General features: G+C 50.3%; 2 protein-coding genes across 2 annotated transcripts in view; one reads left to right on the forward strand and one right to left on the reverse strand.

Annotated features, from left to right (window-relative positions):
* The first annotated feature begins 215 nt into the window (after positions 1–215).
* DXO (decapping exoribonuclease) lies at positions 216–9903 on the forward strand. Its single transcript, XM_033141685.1, has 7 exons — positions 216–436; positions 2197–2588; positions 3887–4116; positions 6029–6248; positions 7986–8121; positions 9232–9326; positions 9546–9903. Exons 1-7 carry the CDS (start codon positions 422–424, stop codon positions 9685–9687), a joined length of 1230 nt encoding a protein of 409 aa, XP_032997576.1. The 5' UTR covers positions 216–421; the 3' UTR covers positions 9688–9903.
* Positions 9904–11729: 1826 nt separating this feature from the next.
* Positions 11730–19808, reverse strand: part of SKIV2L (Ski2 like RNA helicase) — a 38008-nt gene continuing 29929 nt past the window's right edge. The window contains exons 24-29 of the mRNA XM_033141686.1: positions 18527–18653; positions 17729–17939; positions 15353–15463; positions 14953–15171; positions 14682–14822; positions 11730–11982 (exon numbers count right to left, since the gene is read on the reverse strand). Of these exons, the coding sequence (XP_032997577.1) occupies positions 11782–11982; positions 14682–14822; positions 14953–15171; positions 15353–15463; positions 17729–17939; positions 18527–18653 (1010 nt within the window). The 3' untranslated portion in view covers positions 11730–11781. The remainder of the gene's footprint in view (positions 11983–14681; positions 14823–14952; positions 15172–15352; positions 15464–17728; positions 17940–18526; positions 18654–19808) is intronic.

A 19808-nucleotide genomic window follows, 5' to 3' on the forward strand; every position in this document is an offset into this window, starting at 1 on the left:
GCTGAAGCCGCCATCTCCATCGAGAACAGGGAATGAAGCCGATCTCGCAGCCATTTTGGATATGGGAAAGAAACCGGTAGGAGGGAAAGATAACTGTTTTATCCTCGGGAGGCAGAAGGCGGGCTGCGATCGCCACCTGCCGGCCGCGCTTTGCGTGGCACCTCTGGGGTGTTTGCGTGTGGCGGGGTGTGTGTGTGGAAACGGGCAGGAAATGGGAAGGGCGTTGACTTCGCCTCCCGACTGGCGTCCTGTGATGACGCCATCGCCGCGCGGCCTTACGAGCCGAAGGAACGGAACGCAGCGATTGTTTTGACCAAGATGTCGGGCGCTCGGGTCTTGTTTGGATGGTGACACAAAGGAGACGCGCGAGCTGTGTCCCCGCCTTTCTCTTCATTGCAACGCGAATCGGCGGTGTCCTGCAATGACGTCACAGAAGGTAAGTAAGGGAACCGGGAGGGCTCAAAATGCAAGGCTGATTTATTTATTTTTAATGGGGGGCGGGGGTGTCTTTCCTTGAATGATTGGCTCCAAGAGGAGGAGGGAGAGGTAGAGGTCAAAAAGCATTTTTGGCAAAAAGCATCCAAGTGGGTGCTGCTGACCAGGACTCCTGGGTCCCTTGCAAGAGGAAAGTGCGTGTGCATGAGCGCATGAATGTGCTGCGCGCATTCTCCCGGGGGGAGCGCGCATAGGTTTTGCGGCTGAAGACTGCGGAGCGCGATCCCCGCTGGGGGGAGGAGGAGAGGTGAGCTGAGGTCCCCCCGGGGTCCAACATTTGACATTCGGAGGATTTGGTGGAAACTTGAATGGGGAAGAAATGGCGGGAAACGAGGGACGGGAGCAGCCTCCGCTTGGGTTGCTGGCTGCACCGCGAAGCCTTCGCGTCTGCATTGCGTGCAAGGAGGTCCGGGTGTTCAACCCCTGGCCTCAGTGGGCTGGGCTGCCTGAAACCCCGCGGAGTCCGTGTTGGAGGAGGCAGTTCCTGACCTGGATGTAGGAGTGGCTGCAAGACCACTAGCATCCATTGACAGCCTCATCTTATCAAATGATACTTCCCTGCTACTGGGAGAAAGCATATATATATTTATATGCATATAACGCAGCCCAGCATTGCGACTGGCCTGCCGGAAAGGATTGTTGTAAGGGCATCAGAGATGTTCCCACAGGGAAGTGGATAGTTCTGTCGGTAGAGCAGGAGACTCTGTCTCAGGGTCATGGGTTTGAGCCCCATGTTGGGCAAAAGATTCTTGCATTGCAGGAGGTTGGGCTAGATTCTTGATTCTATGATATGAGGCTGAGTTAGCTCCCTGTTGTTGGAACTCAAGAGTATGTTTTTATTTCTTTGAATCTGCCCCCCCCCCCCGGTTTCCAGTGAACATGTATATAAAATATTGCCAGCTTTTATCTTTGTAAGCTGCTGTGGGTAGGCTTTGGCATGAAAGGCATAATGTAAAATTTTGAAAATAAAAAATAAAAATGTGAAGCATTTAATAAAGAGCTCAGTAGGATAATACCATGAGACTCTTAATCTCAGGGTCATGGGTTTGAGTCCCATGTTGGGTGAAAGATCCCTACAGTGCAGTAGGTTGGACCTGATCACTGGTCCTGCTTCCTAAGGATGATGGGAGTTGCAGACACAAGTTTGGGAAAGTCTGAACTAGATGATCCTCGTGGTCCCTTCCAACTCGGCAACTCTGTGAATTTAATAGCAAAAGGCCCACAGTTTAAAAGTCCCCTTTTAAAACAGTGAGAGCTGTTCGGCAGTGGAATTTGCTACCAAGGAGTGTGGTGGAGTCTCCTTCTTTGGAGGTCTTTAAGCGGAGGCTTGACAGCCATCTGTCAGGAATGCTTTGATGGTGTTTCCTGCTTAGCAGGGGGTTGGACTGGATGGCCCTTGTGGTCTCTTCCAACTCTATGATTCTAGGATTCTCCCCTAACCATTTAACATGTGCCTTGAGAGCAGAGAGGGGATTCCCAAAAACACTGTTTGTGGGTGCGACTTATAAGTGCTGAAGGAAGTGATTTCTCAGCGCATGTTCTTGTTGAGAGGGTAAGCAGAGCAATAAAGAAAGGAGCAAAAAAAGAAAATTGCGTGTGTGTCGTCCGCTGTGCCCCGTTTTAGTCACGCGGTTATCTGACCACGTAAGGGCGTCTTTTCGGAGTGTTTTTTTTACCACCGCTTTCCCTTGTCAATTGCAGTCCCTGATGAAGCCCGCTATCGACACCAGGACTCACGACCGGGAGGACGACGCCCCCAGAGACTGCAGCGCCAAGCGGCAGAAGAGCGACGCCAAGGCTCCCCTCACTTTGCCCGTCACTCCGTCTCGTTACGATGCCCCTTTCCCCTTTTACCGGCGGCCGGCTGAGCTGGGACACTTTTCCCTGGACGCCCAGCGCTGTTACCACGGGGACGCTCGCCGCCTGCGCTACTACGCCCCGCCCCCTGTCGAGGGCCCCTCCCCTGGCTTCGACCTGCGCGACGGCTACCGCGACCGCTATGTGAAGCAGGATGAGACCGTCCGAGAGGGGCTGGAGCACTTGCTGAGGTGGATCACCCAGAACCGGAAGCAGCTGCAGACCGAAGACAAAGGGTGAGGAAGGGCACATTTTTCTCAGTCTGTCTCTCCTTCCTTTCTCTCTCCGCATAAGAGAAGGGTTAATGGAGGATCAGGTTATCGGGGATTAGTAGACATATGGACTATGTTTTGCCTCCGCCGTTCCGGCAGTGCTTTGCTTACGTTGTTAGGAAGCCGCTTCTTATTTTATTTATTTATTCATCCATAGATCTCAGGGCGGTTCACAACATAAAAACGCAAGATAGAAGCACAAATAATAAAAACAGTATTATTATTTTTTACAAAAAAACCCACACACGGGTCAGACCATCTAATGTGGCATTGCCTTGCCTTGACTGGAAATGGCTTCCCAGGATCTTGGGCCCAATCCACCCGGTCCTTTTAAACAGGGAGGCAAACGATCGGACCGGGGACCATGCACTTGTAATGAGAGTGCTGCCTCGCTGAGCAAAGATCTTTCCCTCTGTGTTTTGCCTGGCGCCTAAAGGTGTGCAAGGAAGGCACCAGATGAGCCTACCTGGGGAGAGCACTCTGCAAACGGGGAGCCACTGCAGAAAAGGCACATTCTTGTGTTGCCACTATCCATACTAATAATCCATACTATCCATAATAATAATAATAAATTTATATGTCACCCATCTGACTGGGTTGCCCCAGCCACAGGAAGGTTAAGTCCAGTCAAAGGAGACTATGGTATGGGGTTGTGGCGGCCATCTCACTTTCAGGCCAAGGGAGCCGGCGTTTGTCCACATACAGCTTTCTGGGTCACGTGGCCAGCATGACTAAACCGCTTCTGGTGCAACAGGCCATCATGACGGAAGCCAGAGCGCACAGAAGTGCCACTTATCTTCCCGCCACAGTGGTACCTATTTATCTACTTGCACTGGTATGCTTGTGAACTGCTAGGTTGGCAGGAGCTGGGACAGAGCAACGGGAGCTCACCCCGTCGCGGGGATTCAAACCTTCGATCGGCAAGCCCCAAGAGGCTCAGTGGTTTAGACCACAGCGCCACCCGGGTCCCTATGTCACCCATCTGACTGGGTTGCCCCAGTGGCTCCCAACAAAACAATTAGTAAAAGCACGACATGACAGTACACACTGAAAATGTCTTTGAATAGGGCAGCCTTCAGATGTCTTTTTATAACCATATGCAGAGAGGTGTCTGCAGGTTCCTATGTGCCCATTAGGGCTGCGTTGGTGATCCCTGCTTTAACCAGAGTTTGACTTTGTTGGCGGCCTTAGGATACAGAGGCACGGCCCCTGCAGCTCGTGCTTTGCTCTTTTTAACGGTTTTGTCTCCCCCCGCTTTGCAGGCGGCCGCTGAATGCCGACTTTGTGACATGGCGGGGGCACCTCACCAAAGTGCTGACCACGCCCTACGAAAATCAGGACGGTTGGCTGCTGGCTGTGAGCCTCTTCCGTGGGACTCTGTACATGAGCGAAGTCGAGACGGAGGCCGCCCGGAGGCAGCGCGAGCAGCGCACGGACCTGCTGAAGGAGCTCATGTACATGGGTTACAAGTTTGAGCAGTACATGTGCTCTGGTAAGGGTGGCAAAGGCCTCTAAACCCAGGTCTGAGAAGAAGAAGAAGAGTTTGGATTTGATATCCCGCTTTTCACTACCCGAAGGAGTCTCAAAGTGGCTAACATTCTCCTTTCCCTTCCTCCCCCACAACAAACACTCTGTGAGGTGAGTGGGGCTGAGAGACTTCAAAGAAGTGTGACTAGCCCAAGGTCACCCAGCAGCTGCATGTGGAGGAGTGGAGACACGAACCCGGTTCCCCAGATTACGAGTCTACTGCTCTTAACCACTACACCACGCTGGCTCTCATATGAGCATATGGCTCGGTTCTGGGCGACGGTGTTGATCGCACTATCGAGAGGCAATGTGGTGTAGTGGTTAGCATGTTGGACTAGGACCTGAGAGACCAAGGTTCAAGCCCCCGCTCGGCCACAAAGCTCGCTAGGTGACCCTGGGCCAAGTCACTCTCTCTTGGCCTAACTTACAGGGTTGTTGGGAAGATGAAATGGGGATAACCACATACGCCATCTTGAGCTCCTCGGAGGAAAGGTGGGATAGAAATGTAATAAATGAATCAAAATCGGGGCTTTTCAGTTAAGAGCCGCGGTTCTTAAACATTTTTCCTCAGGGCCGCACTTTCAGAATAAAAATTTGCTCGTGGCAAAGCAGATTTTTAAGTGATTAAGAAATACATTGGAAAACACAGCTAAGATTGTCCTTGGTGTCACTTTATGCTCTCATTTTGAAGAGATATCCATATTTTGCAAATAAAAAACTATTATTTCCATACTATACTACAGGTGAAACTCGAAAAATTAGAATATCGTGGAAAATTCCATTTATGTAAGCAATTGTTTTCATTAGCTACTGGAGTTTAATATATGAGATAGACTCATGACATGCAAAGCGAGATATTTCAAGCCTTTGCTTGTTATAATTGTGATGATTTTGGCGCGTACAGCTGATGAAAACCCCAAAGTTGAAATTGTTAATTGGGGGTTCTCATCAGCTGTACGCCATAATCATCACAATTATAACAAGCAAAGGCTTGACATATCTCGCTTTGCATGTCATGAGTCTATCTCATATATTACCATATTTTCCGGCGTATAAGACGACTGGGCGTATAAGACGACCCCCAACTTTTCCAGTTAAAATATAGAGTTTGGGATATACTTGACTGCAGATTCTCCACCCGGCGTATAAGACGACACCCGACTTTTGGGAAGATTTTCCTGGATTAAAAAGTAGTCTTATACGCCAGAATATATAGTTTCACCTTTTAAGTTGAATTACTGAAAGAAATGAACCTTTCCACGATACTCTAATTTTACGAGTTTCACCTGTACACTGAAATGTTTAAATGTTTTGACGGTCCTTGAATTTTCCCACCACGCTTTCCATCCTCTCCTGCCACACCCTTTGAGAACCACTGTTTTAGAGAAGAGTTGAATAAGTTGTCATAGGGGGCATAAGATGGGTAGAAAAAGGCCGCATGGGGTGGAAAAGTGGATATGCCTTTCTCATAATAATCAGATCTTCAGGTTCATCCCCTTTAAGCCTAAGGGTGAGACACTCAGGGTAAACAAAGGAAATTAGTTCTTCAGCGCACAATTGAACTATGGAACTCACTGCTGTAAGGTACAGTGATGGCTGCCAACTTGGATGGCTTTCAGAGATCAGGCAGATTCACTTTGTGCCTCTTTTGCCTCTGGAGAACACTCACTCTCAAGCGTGGTCCTCAAAAGGGTACGCGGCCCTGAACAAATCCAAGAACCAATTAATGAGCTTAAAATATAGCAAGCCACTTCTAACCTGTTGAATTATAGAGGCGTCGGAAGTTGTTGTTGTGTTGTGTCTTTTGCTAGGGAGTTTTCCCTTTCTCGAATGCGAAGCGCCCAGAAGATGGGAGTAAATGTCTCCTCCTTCTCCAGATACTCCGGACGGGACTCCGGATCCGACGGGGGTGGTGAACACGAACGAGGCTTTCTGCATTGTGATCCGGACCCGCCTGGGAACCCACTCGCTGCTGTTCTCGGGAGAGGTGGACTGCACGGACCCCCGGAGCCCCTGGCCCGACCCCCCAAGCTGTTACGTGGAGCTGAAGACCAGCAAAGTCATGCACAGCCCTGCTCAGAGGAAGAGTTTTTACAGGTGAGGTGGGCGGGGAGATGAAAAGCAGGGAAACTATGGAGTCTTCTCCCTTTCCATAAAAAAAAAACTAGGTATACTGCAAAGACGTTCTAGAACTACAGCTCCCATCATGCCTGACTATTGTCCATGCTGCCTAGGTTCTGATGGAAGTCAGAGTTCAGTATCGCCTGGAAGTTCAGGGATTCTCCACCTTCGCGTTAAACAGGCTTCTGCCTTCAACCAGCCTAGCCATAATGCCACCCAGGCCATTTTTCCAGAATGCAAATCTAACATTTCTCAGCTCCTGTGGGAGAGCCCCGGCCTGTCTCTGCAGCAAAGTGCAGGGGATCTTACTAGGATTTAAAAAAAAAGAAAAGATGTGTGCTTGCTGGTAGCACTCTCACCCTTAGTAACTTTCTCCCCGGAAGATGTCTTCAAAGTTTTAACCACTTTCTCTGTCAGGGGACTGGATCTCTTACTCTCTTGCTAATTTGCTGTTAGTGGAGGGCCGGTCCTGCTTGCAGCCTTCATGCAGGCATCTGCCTGACCATGCTGGGGAACATGAGGTAGGGCTGGGTGGTATCCTGCAGTGGCCTCCGAGACCATATCACACCAGTCCTGAAAGGCCCACATGGGGTCCCAGTATGTTTCCAAGCACAGTTCAAAGTGTTGGTGCTGACCTTTAAAGCCCTAAACAGCCTTGGCCCAGTATACCTGAAGGAGCGTCTCCACCCCCATCGTTCAACCCGGACACTGAGGTCCAGCTCCGAGGGCCTTCTGGCGGTTCCCTCACTGCGAGAAGTGAGGTTACAGAGAACCAGGCAGAGGGTCTTCTCGGTGGTGGCACCCGCCCTGTAGAACACCCTCCCATCAGATGTCAAGGAAATAAAACAACTATATGACTTTTAGAAGACACCTGAAGGCAGCCATTTAGGGAAGTTTTTAATGTTTGATGTTTTAATGTGTTTGTAATATTCTGTTGGGAGCCACCCAGGGTGGCTTGGGAAACACAGCCAGATGGGCACAGTATAAATAAAAAAAATATTATCTGGTTTTCAGCATCATGATATATCACCAGCTAAACACTGAGGTATATATCACAATGTCTGTAATAAAGATGGAGCTATGTAGAGGCACTGGCTGGCTTCACGGTTTTCCCTGCTTTGTGATTTTTGCACAACACACACACCATGATTCACAATATAATGCCAGGTCCAAAATTATGAAGCCGATAGCACAGTATGGACTTCAAACCGGTTTGGGACAATATATCGATATATCACCCAGCCTTAATGGGATGATGGCCTGAATAAGCAAGGGACCAGTGGCCTGTTAGGTGTTATTGGACTACAACTCCAGTCATCCCTGGCCATTGGCCATTCTGCATGGGGCTGATGGGAGCTGGAGCCCAGCAACATCTGGCGGGCCTTAAGGGGCTGTATCCTGCAAAGAACTTCCGCCTTTGCAACAGGACTTCCTCCCTCCTAAAAAAAACCTTTCAGCCCCCCCAATCCACTTTAAGAGGTTAGGGGAAATCCCCAGAACAGATTTTTTTTTTGGGGGGGGTGGCACATGAGGCAAGGGGAAGGAAGTTGATGACTTTGTTGGACACAACCCTTAGCCTCCACCCCAACATAGGCCTCAAGTCTGTTTCTGAGCATAGCATCAGTACTTGGGAAGACGGCCGAGCGCTCGCGAGATCTCGAAGAGGGCGTTGGGCAGAGGGAGTGGATGAGCCAGCTTCTCTCTCCTTCCCAGGCACAAGATGATCAAGTGGTGGGCTCAGTCCTTTCTGCCCGGAGTGTCTCGGATCGTGGCCGGGTACCGGGGGCCAGATGGCTCCATCGTGGAACTGGAGACGTTTGAGACGATGAAGATATTCCAGCTCATTAGGGTGAGTCCAGCCCAGGAGGAAGGGCAGCCAGGCTGGGATCTTGGATCCCTCCCTTTCCTCCTAACCTCTCTCGGCTCCAAGGGAAAAGGTGGTGGTGGGGGTTTGGGGGCACTAATTCTTCCTCCAGAGCGGCTCTCTATAAAGGTTCTACAGGTGATCGGTGGTTACAGGGAACCCCCGTGAAGCTGTGCTCTAAAGTGAAAGTGCATCTTCCACAGAGGTTGCTGTAAGAGCCAGTCAGCCGGCAGATTTCAGGCTTGATGAATTGCTTGTTCACCAGAACTCCCAAGGTACGCCGTGACAAAACAGTAGCTTAGGTACAGAAGCACAGGTGGTCAGGTGCACACTTAAGAACTGAAAACACACACCTGCTCCTCTCAGGCATTGGCTTTCAGCACCAGAACTGTGTTGGAGGAAGGCTGAACTAGATGGACCAACGAGCCGGACTCTGCCTAAGGCAGCTTCCCATGTTCCAGGTTGTTGTTGTTGTTCAGTCGTTCAGTCGTGTCCGACTCTTCGTGACCCCATGGACCAGAGCACGCCAGGCACCCCTATCCTTCACTGCCTCTTGCAGTTTGGCCAAACTCATGCCAGTCACTTCGAGAACACTGTCCAACCATCTCATCCTCTGTTGTCCCCTTCTCCTTGTGCCCTCCATCTTTCCCAACATCAGGGTCTTTTCCAGGGAGTCTTCTCTTCTCATGAGGTGGCCAAAGTACTGGAGCCTCAACTTCAGGATCTGTCCTTCTAGTGAGCACTCAGGGCTGATTTCCTTCAGAATGGATAGGTTTGATCTTCTTGCAGTCCATGGGACTCCCAAGAGTCTCCTCCAGCACCATAATTCAAAAGCATCAATTCTTCGGCGATCAGCCTTCTTTGTGGTCCAGCTCTCACTTCCGTACATTACTACTGGGAAAACCATAGCCTTAACTATACGGACCTTTGTCGGCAAGGTGATGTCTTTGCTTTTTAAGATGCTGTCTAGGTTTGTCATTGCTTTTCTCCCAAGAAGCAGGCGTCTTCTAATTTCGTGACTGCTGTCACCATCTGCAGTGATCATGGAACCCATGTATCACCCCTAAAATAACCTCCCTCCTTCCTCCTGGGCAGGAGGACCCAGGCTGCTGGAAGCCGGCGGTGTGCATGAACTTTTGCGCGGCGTTCCTCGGCTTTGTGAAGAAAGTGGTGACCGAAGACAATCCAAAGTAAGTAGTCATGGTGGCTGAGGCCAGTGAGAGTTGGCAGTCCAAAACACCTGGAGGGGGAGCAGTCTGATGACGGCCGGTGAAGTATAGGAGGAAAACGAAATGGGAAGACTAGAGTGAATGTGGGGCTCCTACGGTAGCAAGGGAGAGCAACTCCTTGGCTTAGTCTCCCTTCCAGAGGAACCTGACGTTGTCCCTGCTGCTTTCTCCTTTCTCCAGGTTGGTCCACCTCTTTGCCTGGGAGCCTGGCCACCCTGTCTCCTTCACGGTGCACCGGGACTCCGAGCACACCTTCCTGCCCGACTGGTACGTGGAGGCGCTGAGCAGCGAGAAGCCCTCGACTCCACACATCCCAGACTGATGGGCTGCAGCTGGAGGGAGAAGCTGGATTTTTATTTTTATTTTTGGTATCTTGAGTGGGCGACGCAGGGTGGGCGGTTAAACACACACACAGCAGACACAAGGAGGCCGGCACCTGGTGCTCAGAAAGTCCGGGACATGCCTGGGAGGGCCCCCTACCCTCACATCATCACAATGAAGGAGGGACAGGGCAATAAACTATTATCGTAAACACAAATGTCTCCTAGCAGTGCTTAGTGAAGGGGATTGCGTCTCTCTCTCTCTGGTTTATCGGGAAGGGCTTCTTAAAGGACAGTGGGGATAGAAGGGAGGTGGTTTGTCAATAAGTAAGTTTGATCCGTGGCAGCTCACATGAGAGATTAAGCCTTTTGCCTGTTTCTGCACAACAGCCTTCAGGTGTTTAAAAAGCAGTATTGCATCTTCCCCCTCATCCTTCTCCAGGTTAAACATGCCCGGTTTCCTTCAACCTTTTCTCACAGGGCTTCCCATCCATAAGAATGTCTTCATTGCCCTCCCGTGAACCCAACTTGTCCATGTCCTCCTCTTTTAAAGTAGAGTCTCCACCAGTGGACCCAGTGAGGCCCCAGACAAGGTCTGAGTAGTGCAGGATACGAGTGAAACAGTCGCTTCTGTTAATGCAGCCTCAAATCACATTCACCTTTTTTGAGTGCTGTCCAGCTAATAATAATTATAATTATACCCCGATCATCTGGCTTGGTTTCCCCAGCCACTCTGGGCGGCTCCCAACAGAATATTAAAAACACGATGAAACAACAAACATTAGAAACGTCCCTAAACAGGGCTGCCTTCAGATGTCTTCGAAAAGTCAGATAGTTTTTTATTTCCTTGACATCTGATGGGAGCTTGTGACAGACCTTGCAAGGTAGAGACTCTTTTTTTTATAAAAATGTGCTGCTGCCAAGCCAGGTTACCCCCAAGCCCCACATCCTAAAGCTGTATTCTCTCTCTCTTTAAAATTATTCATTGGATTTTTCCTAAATGGGGAACTTCTGGTTTTTTGGTTGGTGTTGGGAAGAAACAGAGCTGTGGCCTTTTTATAAGCCTTCTGGGATCTGATGGCAATGGAAGCCGAGGAAGAGCAGGAAACACTCAATTTCCACACATCTAACATGGGTGCGTTCAGCTTTGGCAAATAATAATAATAAAAATAGATAGAAGGGGGTGGGCATCTGGGAAAAAGAGAATATGGCAATCCCACCAACCATTGAACCCAATGTGTTTTGACTGTGTGTGATTTTGGTTTTAGGCTGACCTTTAAAGCCCTAAACGGCCTCTGCCCAGTATATTTGAAGAAGCGTCTCCACCCCCATCGTCCAAGCTGGACACAGGTCCAGCTCTGAGGGCCTTCTGGTGGTTCCTTCCCTGCGAGAAGTGAGGTTACAGGGAACCAGGCAGAGGGCCTTCTCAGTGGTGGCACCCACCCTGTGGAACACCCTCCCTTCAGATGTCAAGGAAATAAACAACTATTTGACTTTTAGAAGACATCTGAAGGCAGCCCTGTTTAGGGAAGTTTTTAAATGTTTGACGTTTTACTGTTTTTAATATTCTGTTGGGAACGACCCCCAGAATGCAGCCCCTGTACAAGTTGAAGAAGAAGAAGAGTTTGGATTTGATATCCCACTTTATCACTACCCGAAGGAGTCTCAAAGCGGCTAACATTCTCCTTTCCCTTCCTCCCCCACAACAAACACTCTGTGAGGTGAGTGGGGCTGAGAGACTTCAAAGAAGTGTGACTAGCCCAAGGTCACCCAGCAGCTGCATGTGGAGGAGCGGAGTCGCGAACCCAGTTCACCAGATTACGGGACTACCGCTCTTAACCACAACACCACACTGGCTCTCTCTCACCTGTGCACTGGATGGGCCTCCATCGCCAACAGGCTCTAACCCAACACAGCCTCACCCTTCGCATGCACCAGAAGGAAACTTTACCCACTCCCCTTAATTCAGCAAAAAATAGTATTATTTTTTTTTATTGCGTGTACCTGCAAGACACATTACAACTTTTCCGACGTCAGGAACAGAGAGGGTTGAATTTTGAGGGGGGTGGGAAGAGCCAAAGGTGTGCCCGCCTCCCTCACTGGGTGTAGAGGCTGGCAGCAAAGACTATGTCCCTCTTGATCATGTTGGAGGCGGCCTCCATCTTGGCGTGGAGCGTCGGCTCCCCAGTGACGCGGGCCGCGTTGCGCATCTCTCTGCAGGTCTCGTCCAAGCGCTGGATGCAGCGGACGATGATCCCTTCCTGCACGTCTGTCAGGCGGGCGATCTCGGCAAACGGCTGGCGAGGGAGGAAAGGAAGGAAGTTGTGGTTCTTGCCTTGTACGGGGTTAGGCTATTGTCAAGGATTTGGGGAATACGATCCCTGCCACCGTGGGCAGCCAAGAAGTAGGTAACTGATACAAGTTTTAAAAAACCAAACTCCTTTTCCCTTATGGGGTACCCAAGAACCCATATAGAGTCCTTTTGTAGGTTCTCTATCGGTAGGAGAAAATAACAGAGACCAACCAGAGAATATTGAGAAGCAAAGCAGCTAGTAAGCCTGCAGGGGGTTGGACTGGATGGCCCTTGTGGTCTCTTCCAACTCTATGATTCTATGATATTTATTAACTGTTGCAACAGGGTGCTCACCCACACGCAGGAGAGAGGAGAAGGACCCTGAGGCATGCACACAAGCCCTTATATAGACATTTTAAATTACCCGCCCTGGAGTCCAAGACCACCCCCAGAAACATACATACATTGCAAAAGGGGTGTAGCCCAAGACCACCCCCCAGATACATCATACCTACATCACGGAAAAGGCAGTCTACAACAGAAATCTGAGTGTGTTGTTTATCTCCTGTCTGGCAAGTTACCTGTTTGCATTATCTGGGTTTTGACCACTCTTTTGTTATTATAACTACTTAATTCCTGAATCTAGATCACAGGTCACAGGCTCACACCCTGCTCATATCTTGAATGTGCCCTTAAGACAGGATTTGTGAGGAAAGAGACAATGGGGAGGTTTCCCACTTTGACCTTGCAGAGAAATATTTGAGGTCAATTTGTTCAGGACCTTCTCTGGTGTTTCAGACATGTGGTTTATATATACAGTTAACCTTAAAATTCTTATAACAACGGGAAGATTTCTTACCAAGCCCTTTATCCAATATTCACAGAGAGAGGCTTTGAAAAGGGGCTCTCCGTTGCGGTAATGGCATTGCTCCGAGCGAAGTCCCACCCCCTCCGTCTCTCCTATCATACGTCATCCCTGCGCAGGCTGATCTGTGCTTCCTGCCTTTGAGCTTTCTCTTCTCCTACTCCCAGTGCTTCCTGGGACCAGGGTGGGGTGGGTCTGGCATGCTTTCAGTTGAAAGACACTGTCTTTCAGTTGTCTCTCCCCTGGTGCTGCTCCTTCCTCCTGCTCCTCTCCCAGTATTCCCCAGCTTCTCCCCTCTGCAGCCTCTGAACTGCGACATTCTGCAAACCGCTGTTCTAAATCTATACTGTCTCCCTCTTCTCTGGGAAGTGCAGGAGGAGGAGGGGGAGGCCTCCGCCATCCCTCTGCAGTCCAGTCCCTGACAACTATAATGGTGGTGGTTATTATTGTAGCTTCCGACTCTATCATTCTATGAAGGCAATGGAGCCCATCGCAAGGAGTTAAGTCTAAGGCAGCTTCCTCTGTCCCCGAGTCAAACCATCTAGCTTATGAGTATCAGCAGTGGCTCCCTGGGATTACAGGGGGTTTCTTCCAGCCCTGACCTAGAGACGGAAAGCACTAAGCTGCAGGAGGGATGCTCAGGTCGGTTCCTTCTCGCCTCCCAAGCAGGTTCAAGTGGTTGGCTGGGAAGCAGACGGAACAAGAGAGCCGGTTCTCAATCCTTTGCGAGGGCTGGATTTGTACTTTTATGTCTTCTGAATCGGCAGGTTGTTCCCAGTGCATTTGCAACATCTCTCCTCCCAGGGCTCAGGCACCATGTCAGCTTTCAGGGCTTACCCAATCCCTGTGTTTATATGTATTTTCTAACTTTCTGAATTTTAAATTGCTAGGACCTGCTGGTGAAGGGCGGGTAATAAATGTAATAAACAGCAACAGCAATAAATTCATCTATTAAGGGCTGGATAACCCTGTGAGCCTCCATCAGCCACAGCCAGCAATGACCAATGGTCAAGCATGCTGGGAGCAGTAATCTTAATAGCTGGGTGAGAGAGCCTCTGCCTCGGTTGTATTCTGTTACTGTTGTCAAACCTCTCTTTAGTTTCTTTGAACTGTTTTTAAGAGACCATTTTTAGTTGGTTGTATAGTTTTAAATGGCGTGCTCTGGTCCATGGGGTCACGAAGAGTCAGACACGACTAAATGACTAAACAACAACAACAACAGTTTTAAATCGCCCTAAGACTCATGTGGAAGGCTATTCATGAATTAAAATTAAATTAATAAAACCACCACGGCCACCTCCCTCTTGCCCTGCACGAGCATTAACTTTGCCTCAAATTCCTGTTGGTGCTCTCAGGTGCAAACACCACCAACGGCACGATTTATAGAAAGAGGGTTCAGAGAACTCAATGTACACAATTTTCTTGTAATTATTACAACCCCCCTGTAAGGTAGGTTATCCCCATGCTGCTGGGTATAGCTCAGCAGGTTTGAGAGTGGTGCTGGTAACGCCAAGGCTGCAGGTTCGATCCCTGTACGCTGCATATTCCTGCGTCGCAGGATGGTGGACTAGATCGGGGTTTCCCAAACTTGAGTCTCCTGCTGTTTTTGGACTACAATTCCCATCATCCCTGACCACTGGTCCTGCTCGCTAGGGATGATGGGAGTTGTAGTCCAAAAACAGCCAGAGACCCAAGTTTGGGAAAACCCCTGGACTAGATGATCCTCGGGGGTCCCTTCCAAGTCTACAATGCTATGACTCCCGCAGTGGGGTTGGGCAAATAAAAATCAGGGGGGGGGGAAGGGGTGAGGTGGTTGGGGACAGAGGCTGACGCCTTACCATTCCGCGGGCCCATTCGTAGACCACCTCCACCAGCCCAAATTTGTACTGCTCCACAAAGTCCTCCACTGACTCCTGGAGGCCGCACTTGCGCTGCAGCAGGGCGATCTCTTCGGCCACTGACCGGATGTGCTCTATGCCCTGTAGGGGGAAGTGTGGGTCATGAGAGCCAGGCTCTGGGAGCTGCTGCCAGGGCCCTGCATTTCCGCCAGCGCCCCTGGCTTGCTCTATGGGGCTCTATCGGCTTCTCCTGCTTGCTCCCCTGGCTCACCTTCTGCAGGACGGAGGGCAGCTGGGGCTCCACCCTGGTGCGGACCTGGCAGACGGTGCAGCTGAGCAAGGCCACGATCTCCTCGGGCCGCAGGTCCGTCAGGGCGTTGTCCAGGAGCAGCTGGGTGAGCAGCAGCTCGTGGTTGCTGATCTGGCGGGCCACGCTGCCTTTCAGCTCCACGGCACCTCCTTCGTTGATGTAGCCCAGGGAGCGCAGGACCTGGAGGGAGGGGGCAGTCGGAGCGCAAGGTGACCGAGGGGAGAAGGCAGCAACAGCAGCCCAAGGTGGGGCAGACACACGTACACACACACACCAGTCTATTCTTGAACACAACCGGGGGCATCTCTGGGGCACTGGTGGAAGAACCTTTTTGGAGCCTTCGGGAGAGAGAAGCTCTTACCTGGACCCGCTGGTGATACTCGGGCAGCAGCAGGAGGGACTGGTCAGAGAGCAGGAAGCGCAGCTGTTCCAGCTCCTCCAGCACCTGCTGGCGCTCCCTGAATCGCACAAACTAGAAGGGAAGAGGAGAGAGAGATAGATAAGAAGACGAAGACAAGTTTGGATTTAATATCCCGCTTTATCACTACCCGAAGGAGTCTCAAAGCGGCTAACATTCTCCTTTCCCTTCCTCCCCCACAACAAACACTCTGTGAGGTGAGTGGGGCTGAGAGACTTCAGAGAAGTGTGACTAGCCCAAGGTCACCCAGCAGCTGCATGTGGAGGAGTGGAGACACGAACCCGGTTCACCAGATTACGAGTCCACCGCTCTTAACCACTACACCACACTGGCTCAAGACTCGCCTAATGCTGGGAAAGGGAACTTGTGGCACTTGCATTGCATTGCTGCTGCTGGGACTCCACTTCCCATCAGCCCACAGCTGGCATAGCCAACAGTCAGACAGGATGGGAGGTGTAGCCTTGCCGCACTAGGAAGGCCAAGTGTCCTCCCCACGTTTCTTCACTGCCTCTGGATGTGGGTGGATAAAAAGAGCTCAAGAACCATGTGTGCAGAGCTGCGCTTGTGATGTGTAAAAATGTTACATGGGAAAAATATGAGAGAGACATTGTGCATACCTTTGTAAATCAAGAAAATCTTTAATAAAAAATACTTTGGGGGGGAAAAGAAAAGAAAGAAAACCACACTGGGCTCCACCCGCTCTCCCATGTTCTGTGGCTTAGAATCATAGAGTTGGAAGAGACCCCGAGGGTCATCTAGTCCAACCCCCTGCAATGCAGGAATCCTTTGCCCAACGTGGGGCTCGAACCCATGACCCTGAGATCAAGAGTCTCATGTTCTACCAACTGAGCTATTCCTGGGAATTGTAAAAATTATGCAAGTTGAACTGGGGTTGAGGCGCTCTCTCCCCTCTCTTTCCCAGTGGCCATGCAGGCCAGTACAGAAGTTTCTGGGACCAGATTACCAAATTCTGGCGTTCACACTCTTAGCTTCTCCTCCGAGGTATGAAACTCTATGCTAAATAAATAAACAAACCCTGCACAATGGGAAGCTGAATTCTGCAACTGGAATGAATTATTTGGGAATGGGGTTAATAGGCCAAAGGCCACAGGCTGACTTTATATGGCCCACAGAGATGAGATGGAACAGAGAAAGAGAGAGGGGGGGGGGAAACTAGACAACCCTGTGCAGCTTCACACTGCCCACATTTTGGGGGGCGACTCCTCCCACCAATTGCTGTGGCCCCTGGAATCACTCTTCCTGTGGGTCACTGGCAGAAAAAGAAAAAGCTCCCCCGCTCAATATAGTTTCAAAAAGTCTGATACATTTCGCTTCTGCTAGTCCCAGGTGGGCCAAAGCGCCATGCAGGGCGGTTCCACACCTGCAGACTATTTTTGGGTTGGCGTCTGTCTGTCTCAGGAGACAATGGAAGAGTGAGAAGTCAAATCGTTGGGAGAGCTACAGCGCTAAGTCATTTTATGCTACTGCCCGTAGCTCAGCGGGTACAGCACGAGACTCTTAATCTCAGGGTTGTGGGTTCGAGCCCCAAGTTGGGCGAAAGATTCGTGCATTGCAGGGGGCTAGATGGCTCTCCACGTATTACCCAAATGGAGGCGACAGTTGATTAAGCCACAGGCCACTCTGTATGGAGGAGGAGGAATAGGTGTTCTCCTTTTATCTAGCCTCATCCGAAATGCGGCACATCGGTACCCCTGCGCCCCACTTTCCTTTGCTCCTGATGAGCGCGGCCCTGCAATGCCCTTAGCAGAGCGGAGTGAGAGAGGCGCGCTCTGCAGCTCACAAATGGTGAAAGCAGAGGCGCAGCTTGCTCCCTCCCGCAGCCGGGTCCTGGCTGCAAGGGAGGAGCAAAGGCTGCCTGGCCATAGTGCAATCGACTGATATCCATCCAGCGATCAACCGGTCGATTGCAATCTACGCGTTGGACATGTCTGAACTATATGATTCTATGATTCCTCCATGGACTTCATTTACCGCCTGCCTGCATTCCAAGAAAAGGGAGAAGATGTTCCCAAGCTCTTTGCGATCATAAGGACTAGAAGTTTTTACACACACACACACAGAGAGAGAGACAGAGAGAGAGAGAGAGAGAGAGAGAGAGAGAGAGAGAGAGAGAGAGAGAGAGCCTTTATTTCTGCGCCTGGCCACATGCCATGGTTTCTCCAGTGCTTGTGTGGAATCCTGGAAGACGAGGCATCCTTGGGGACCAGGGAATGTCAGGGGCCGCCTTTACATCCCCCTTCCTGCCATCCCAGCCCTGCTCCAACGGTTCCCAGTCCTGCCACCTACTCCGCGACTGACCTCCGTGTGGAAGCGGGGGCTGTGCACGCACTGGAACCCCAGCAGCGCTTCCTCCAGGCGACGTGCCTTCACCACCCCTTCCACCACCTCCAGGTCCTTCAGCTGAAGGTCGTTCACAGGATCCAAGAGGGGAAGGCCCTCGGGAGAGCCCTCGGCCAAGCGCAGCAGCTCCTGGGTGGCCGTGGCAGCTGATGGGCCAGGTGGATCGTTCCTGCAAGGGGGGGGGAGAGAGAAAGGAGGGCATGGAACATGTTATTCTGCCTGATTTCTCCTTGCTGCAACGAACACTAAACCCACCGAGTGTCTCTGGAGCTCTTGTGGTCCAGGGGTCTCTCCACAAACGTCCAGTTTGCTCCTCCTTCCCCTGCCCCCCAATATACATAAAAATAAAACCTGAGCATGAACCACTAACACGTGGGCTTATAATTCCCCTGTCCTGTGAGTGGCAGCATGTGGATTGCCAGACTCAAATCACAGGCTGTGGAGGGATGGATTTCTCTGCCTCTTCTTTTGAGGCCAGATCATGAGATTTGGAGGTGTGGGAGGAGGGTGGGCAGGGGAAGACGAGGAGACATGAGAAGCTTCCTGGAGAGCAACAAGCTCTCCTATTTCTGCCCCCCGCACCCAACCAAAGTACTTTACACAGTTCTGCTAGAGCTGCGAGGAGTTGCTCTCTGCCACCCTCCAACCCTGAGCATTATCACCTTGGACACAAGGGATGGGGAACCTGCGGCAATCCAGGTGTTGCTGACCTCCAGCTCCCACCCTCCTCACCTGCTGGCCGGGATCCTGTCTCACCTGAACCTGGGCATCTGGCGCTTCTTGAAATCTTCCAGGATGCGCTCAGCATTGACCCGCAGAGTTTTGTTTGTGATACCGAAAATGTCTGATGGGCCCAGTTTCTTTATAGTATGTCCGCATGGGCCTACGTGGGATGGAGAAATATATAAATATATACATATATATATATATTGCAAGCCTCCATCAGCTGTCCCAACCCAGAACACAGGGCCAAAATCAACCATTTGCACAATTACGGATTCCTAGATGCGTCACTTATTTCTCAGCCAACTTCTTTTAAAATACAAGTTTCTGGTTCTCTTGAACTGAATTATTGCAAGCGACATTTGAAAAAGTCTGTCTCCCCCTATCGAGCCCTCCTGCTTTTCTCCTGCTAGTTTGAAAGTCTCCAGAGTTATTTGGAATGTGTAATGTGCACACACAACTTGTTTTCTCACTTTTGAGTTCCTTGTGGTAGCACAAGCAGATCTGTTCACAACAGGCAAAAATGATGCTTGGCTCCCTCTTATTTAAAGGTCAGCAAAAGGGAGATCAGGATCTAGTCTGGGAAACTTGTAGTATATCAGCAAGGATTTATGACTCCCTCTGTGTTATCTTGTTGTCTTTGTCCATGGAGTTTTCTTGGCAGGGATACTGGAGTGGCTTGCCGGTTCCTCCTCCAGGTGGATCACATTGGTCAAAACTCTCCACTATGACCTGTCCATCTTGACTTGTCCATAGCTTCCCCAAGTTATTCAAGCCCCTTTGCCACGACAAGGCAGTGATCCATGAAGGGTACTGCAAGAAGATCAAACCTATCCATTCTGAAGGAAATCAGGCCTGAGTGCTCACTCGAAGGACAGATCCTGAAGCTGAGGCTCCAATACTTTGGCCACCTCATGAGAAGAGAAGACTCCCTGAGTTGCCAGATTCCTGATTTCAGTTCTTTCATATAAAAGACTTCATGGAATGCTGCATGACTATTAAAAATCTAGTAAACTCTATGCACCATCTTTATCTTCAAGGCCATAATACAGTACATCTAGAGATTGTAAGTAATGCGAAGGAGATTATGCGTTGAAATATTTTAGTTGATATTTTAGAATGTAAAATGCTGTTTTATTTATTGATTTGTTTTACCTTGTGGGCTTATAGCCGAATAAAGTATTATCTATCTATCTACTCCCTGGAAAAGACCCTGATGTTGGGAAAGATGGAGGGCACAAGGAGAAGGGGATGACAGAGGACAAGATGGTTGGACAGTGTTCTCGAATCTACCAACATGAGTCTGACCAAACTG

Source organism: Lacerta agilis, chromosome 2 (assembly GCF_009819535.1).
Source record: "Lacerta agilis isolate rLacAgi1 chromosome 2, rLacAgi1.pri, whole genome shotgun sequence".
Classification (NCBI taxonomy): domain Eukaryota; kingdom Metazoa; phylum Chordata; class Lepidosauria; order Squamata; family Lacertidae; genus Lacerta; species Lacerta agilis.